Source organism: Protomyctophum parallelum (genome assembly GCF_964188405.1).
Source record: "Protomyctophum parallelum genome assembly, chromosome: 13".
Classification (NCBI taxonomy): domain Eukaryota; kingdom Metazoa; phylum Chordata; class Actinopteri; order Myctophiformes; family Myctophidae; genus Protomyctophum; species Protomyctophum parallelum.
The window spans coordinates 12,848,656-12,854,478 of record NC_139708.1 but is presented as its reverse complement, the minus strand read 5'-3'; the positions used below and the strand labels follow the sequence as shown (position 1 = coordinate 12,854,478).

The 5,823-nt window shown below is 42.9% G+C and overlaps 1 protein-coding gene across 1 annotated transcript; it reads left to right on the top strand.

Annotated features, from left to right (window-relative positions):
• The first annotated feature begins 538 nt into the window (after positions 1 to 538).
• On the top strand, positions 539 to 5,139 carry LOC310868851 (G-protein coupled receptor 182-like). The gene is made up of 3 exons (XM_083779323.1): positions 539 to 662; positions 1,126 to 1,451; positions 1,938 to 5,139. The coding sequence occupies exons 2-3, from the start codon at positions 1,134 to 1,136 to the stop codon at positions 2,709 to 2,711; spliced, it is 1,092 nt and encodes a 363-aa protein (XP_083635449.1). The 5' UTR covers positions 539 to 662; positions 1,126 to 1,133; the 3' UTR covers positions 2,712 to 5,139.
• The last annotated feature ends 684 nt before the right edge of the window (positions 5,140 to 5,823 follow it).

Here is a 5,823-nt window from a genome sequence, read left to right as displayed (position 1 = left end):
CCATGCACCATAGACATGTTATGAGCTACTTTCTCCCATAAAATTACATGCAGGTGATTATTTTTCTTTTAATTGTCAGGGTTTGGCTCAGTTTTCAATAAGGCAACGTCCTGCTGCCTCCTGCATTATGTGAAATTTACAAACAGGTGGTATGCACTACGCAAGTATGCAGGGCCGTTGAGTGATTTCCAACGAGCGCTTCCAAACTCCAACGTTCCATGCTGCTAAATTTTTTGCCACTCAGTCTATCTATTTTATTATTTTATTGTGTTATTTGGCGCTGCACTGCGGCGACATGGACATAAGGGCTACGCTTGCATGCGGGCCCTTTGTCTAAGACAAATGTCTTCCTCAGGAGACAAATAATAAAGAACCTTGATCTATAGATGAGGTGGTTCTCGCGTCTGTCCACGTTCTATTGTTGGGAAGGCTTTCGCAGGAAATAGCAGATGTACAAGCGAAAGCATTCCCCCACAATAAGTGTTAATGAGCAGTGGGAGGGGAGAAACCGCAGGCTGCCTGATTGTCCAGACAGACAGTCCAGGACAGCAGAGCTGGTAGAGTTGTCTCGTGACTCTCAGACACGCCAAGCTGCACCTCAACATGGAACCCAACCTCTTCAGCATTTATCCTTTCCAGTAGACACACACCAACAGATCAAGGTAAATAATTATGACATATTCAGTACTGTACTTGAGTACACATTTTAGTACTTCCAATTTTCAACAAGCTCAAAGGCAAATAAAATATAGTTTTACTCCGCTTTAATTATTTGAAAACTTGAGTTAGTTACTTTGTAGATTTTGGCAATCAATCAATGTTTTAATATTGCCAAAGCTTGTAGATCGGCTATTGTCACTACTTAACGTTTGTTTTAAATTTTCTTCGATTTTTCATTTATTTCTTCATGAAATTACTGAAAAACATAATTGAATTTGTTTTGAATTCTTTAAAAAGTTTTCATTTTTGCGAATGTTTTCTGAAAATGGTTTGAAATAATAATTAAAAACTAAATGTAGGAAACCAAAAAATAAAGTGAATAACAGTGATTTAATCGAATATTACTAAAATACAATGGGGCAGTTGCAGCCCTAATGTCCTTTTCCTCCGTGCTTTGAACCCCAGAGACCATCATGTCGCTGGAAGAACACGGCAACCACTCGGACAACGACACGGACTGGTACCGGCACCACGACTGCACCTTCCACCTGAACAAGGACACGCGGCGCATCACACTCTTCCTCCTCTACCTGGTGGTGTTCGTGGTGGGCCTGCTGGAGAACGCCCTGGTGGTCTGGGTCAACTGGCGCCGGCGCCACACTGCCAGTGGCGTCCTCTTCTGCGTCATCAATGTGAGCCTGTCGGACCTCATGATGATCCTGGTCCTGCCGTTCTTCATGATGGAGGTGACTGTGGGCGACGTGTGGCTCTGGGGACACTTCCTCTGCAAGGTTATTGCTTTTTATTTTTTAAGCATTTTTCAATAATTTTATAGATCGCTTCGAAATTGAAATGTATACATTTCTTTTATATATTTATTTATTTAAATAAAATCTTTTAAAATACATAACGGTATACAGTGGATTCCACTGTCTCTCTGCGTTCTACGTGTTTGATTACACTGTCTCTCTGCGTTCTACGTGTTTGATTACACTGTCTCTCTGCGTTCTACGTGTTTGAAACAGTGGACTACACTGTCTCTCTGCGTTCTACGTGTTTGAAACAGTGGACTACACTGTCTCTCTGCGTTCTACGTGTATGAAACAGTGGACTACACTGTCTCTCTGCGTTCTACGTGTATGAAACAGTGGACTACACTGTCTCTCTGCGTTCTACGTGTTTGCCTTGCTTAAGGTAAGTTGCTCTGGGATAAGAATGTCTGCTAAATGCCTGGTCAGGTGTGATCGAAATTGTCTTTTTCTTTTCCTCTGCAAAAGGTCACCAACCTCATCTACATGCTGAACTTCTACAGCAGCTCCTTCTTCCTGGCCCTGATGACGCTGGAGCGCTACCTGTCTCTGTCCCGGCCCTCCGCCGTCTGCTTCCCGGCGGCCGACCGCCGGCGCCGCTGGCTGCTGTGCGGCGGCCTGTGGCTCACGTCCTTCCTGCTGGCGCTGCTGGAGAACGTGCACGTGGACCTGGTGGAGTGGGACGAGCCGGGCTGCTACATGATCCCTGAGCACGGCCTGACCTTAGCCTGGTTCGAGCTATTCTTCTTCCTCAACCTGGCGTGCCAGTTCCTGGGCCCCGCTGCCGTCATCGTCACCTTCAACGTCCTCATTGCCCGCGCCATTCGCTCGGCGCCGCAGGGTGCGCGGCCGCCGCCGCGAGAGACACGGCTGGTGCACGTCTACTCGCTGGTGTTCGTGGCGTGCTGGCTGCCGTACCACCTGGTGGTGACGCTGCTCATGATGACGTCCTACATCTACCCACTACAGCTGGACCACTACAGCTGCATGTCCATGGACGCGCTCTTCTTCATGTACGGCCTGACGCAGAACCTGTCGCTCTTCCACTGCGTGGCCAACCCTGTCCTCTACAACTTCCTGAGCAAGGACTTCCGCAGCGACCTGGCCAGCGTCGTGGCGAGCTACATACCCAGGGAGGCTCAGGCAGGGACGGCGGCGGGGTCGCCGCCTGACACGGCGGGGAAAGGTAGCGGGAAGCCTGCAAGCGACGTGAGCACCAGCCACTCAGATGTTGGATCTTAACCCATTCGGGAGTCCCTCAGAGCTCTATGCTAGTGTCTTTTCGGTTTTCCGTAATTGTGCAGGGGAAAGCTTTCACTTCAAATAGCAGATCGACAAGCTCACAACATGTGTTGCAAGCTTGTCGATCGGCTATTTTCAGTGACACAGATGCTGGGATCTATACGTGGATGCTGGGGTCTACGTGGATGCTGGGGTCTAGGCTACGTGGCTAAAGGGATATTTCACTTGCATAAATGTGGGTAATTTTTATCGTGTACTCAGGCTTTTGTTAACAACCGGGACAGTTTTTAAGTTGCTCGATTCAGCATTTAGATATTTGATATTCATTTTATCAGGCATGTCCCCAATCATCTTTTTTAAAGTGAAATATTCCTTTAAGCAGTTATCCTTCCAGGATTACACTCTGACAAACAAAAAAGTGAAATATCTCTCTAAGAAAGCTGGTGATTTATTGTTAGAATAGCCTTCTATCATATCTACGCAGGAGATACAGTTCCAAAATCTTTCTCTTTAAGATGATAAAGACCCGTGGGAAAATGAAGTTTAATTCTACATGTGGTAATCTGAAATGCAGTTTGCAGAGGCATACAGTATACATTCTGCGTATATGATGTGACTTTAGTGTCTTCTTTGACAGACTCATGCTGTTGTTTGTTATGTAAGAACGATGGGCACCTTCCACTCCATCACTTCCTGCTTTTCTTTTTACCTAAAGGACCACTTCACCCATTTTATACTACTTTTATAACCAGAACGACACCTGAAGACACAAAACAAAAACAAGAAGCTGATCTACATGGTCAAAACATGTCGTGTCGTGACTCTTGAGCTTGTAATTTTCCTATTTCTATTTTATTTTTTTATTTTTATTGCAATTAAAATAATAATAAAAAATGAAAATGTGTAAATTCTGGGTTCTCAGAAGTTCAGAGCTAAGGCTTAGAAGAACAAGGTCCAAATTAGGTTCTGATAATCTTGTCTGAAACCGAGCCTGTATAGCACTGTGTGGAAACAAAATGTTTGCTTAGTTCTAGTAGTAGGAAAAGAGGCTACAACAATTTGCCGTAGTTGCATTTCACTATCTGGCTTCTTGTTGCTTTGTGAGGAAGTCCAGGCGGATCCTGTGACTTCCATTTCATCGTGCCAGGCTTCACTTCCAACAATGTGGACTGGCTGATAAGAAGAGGACAAGAGTTCAGGATTCTGTCCACACCTGGGCTTAGAGAGGTCAAAGATCACAAAGCTCTGGAAGTGAGATGTGCATAATAAAGGCCTTTTCAGACGGGGAGCGACTGACTGACGTGCCTAGTGACTCATTTTCAATGAGAGGCATGCGTTTATTTTCAAGGGGGAAATTGTTGCTCGCATGCTTGTTTTGTGCACACGCCCGCGGGCGACTATAGACCTGGATTGTGGTGAGCTTTTTATCATGCTACGCATCCTGCGCCCCTCATGAGCAGACCTGTTGCGACAACGCCTGAAAGGACATCCGGAATACTGCTAATTCATCACTGAGCTTCTGAGGAATTGAATGTTGTTTAAAAAATTACGAGAGGTTCGGGATGGGACACTAATACCAGGAATTTCATAATTTTAACCACATGGAACCAAAATGGATCCTAACGGGTCCATTTGGTTCCATTTGTGTACACTTTCAGGCAGCGTTAAACACCCACCCGTAAGGGGCCAATTGGAACCACCTCAAGGAACCATGAGGACTCCTGGACCACAAGTGTTTCTAGTGAGCCAACATGCACAATATCACCCCCCTGTTTGACCAGAATTAATCCGTCAATATCAAAGGAAAAGAGGGCACTGTTTTTCCTTAATCTTTTGACGATGGGTTCTCAGATTGGACCAGAATAAACAGAGCCTTAATTAGCATAATTATTGGTAACACCTGCTGTGAAGGAAGTGAGGCCTATACTGTACATTCTTTCCAATATGGCTGCTGTGCTGTTCAGCTGGGACCCTGGGGCAGACACGTACGCACTGCTTTTTATTCTAGAACTACAAACAAGATTAGATTTGTTAGGAAGGCTAACATTTATAGTTCTTATACTTTAAACTTGTTTAAAAATGAAATGGTTAAATAAATACATAAAAAGGCATGTATAACAAATAATTACATCATAATTACAAACTGTAATTAGATACAGACATACAGATGTAGGCCTACTGTTACTATTGCTGCTGTGCTGTGTCTCTGCTATAGCACATCTATACACGTGTTATACACATGGCTATTCTAATTGCAAATTTGCTCTTTTTCCTCTCTGCCCTTATTATGTTATGCTGATGTAGATACTGCTGAATCATATTTGTTTATGTTTTATTTTGATATTATTGTCATTGTTTTTGTAGAACACTAGGCCTACTTTGTGAACCACACACAATTGCATTTCGCTATACTTGTATACTAGTGACAAATAAATTGATTCGTCTTGATTGTAAAACAAAATGTATCACAGGTGTGAAGTTTTACATTAGTAGCCTACTTTAGTAACGTGTCTTCAGCACATGAAAACAGACCAGTGGTTTTTAAAGTAATTAGTAAAAGTATCAATACCACAAAAGGTAGAAATACTCTGTTACAATTAAAATAATCATACATTTACTTAAAAGTACAAAAGCATTGGTATCAAAATGTACTTCAAACGTGTAACAATCTTTTGATAATAGACGATCTACAGGCTCACAATGCGTCGCATCACATATTGTGAGCCTATAGATGTATACGAGTAGGGTTGAATTGTTTATGTTTTGTAAGTTTTCAAATAATTGTAGTGAAGTAAAAATACAGTATTTGCCTCTGAGATGTAGTGTACTTGTCTTTAGAAGTAAAAGTACACTATTAAAGTACACTATTAAAATAATGTAATTGAGCATTTGTCCACGTATCTTATTATTACAAAACATACATTAACCATTGCTCGGCCATCTGAAAATAGACGAAATGTAAATGCCGATCTACAATGCGGCAATGCCGATCTACAATCGTGATGTAGATCTGCTATTTTCAAAAGATGATTGTACATGTGATAACTTGGATCCAGAAGGAAAGCACGCACATCTCAAAAAGTTCTATGGGTGCTGAACAATACGTACAGGT

Excerpts from the sequence above, each read along its gene's own strand:
- LOC310868851 (XM_083779323.1), top strand. The coding sequence starts at position 1,134 with ATGTCGCTGGAAGAACACGGCAACCACTCGGACAACGACACGGACTGG. Across the intron at positions 1,452-1,937 it reads GGGGACACTTCCTCTGCAAG|GTCACCAACCTCATCTACAT; the intron begins GTTATTGCTTTT and ends CCTCTGCAAAAG.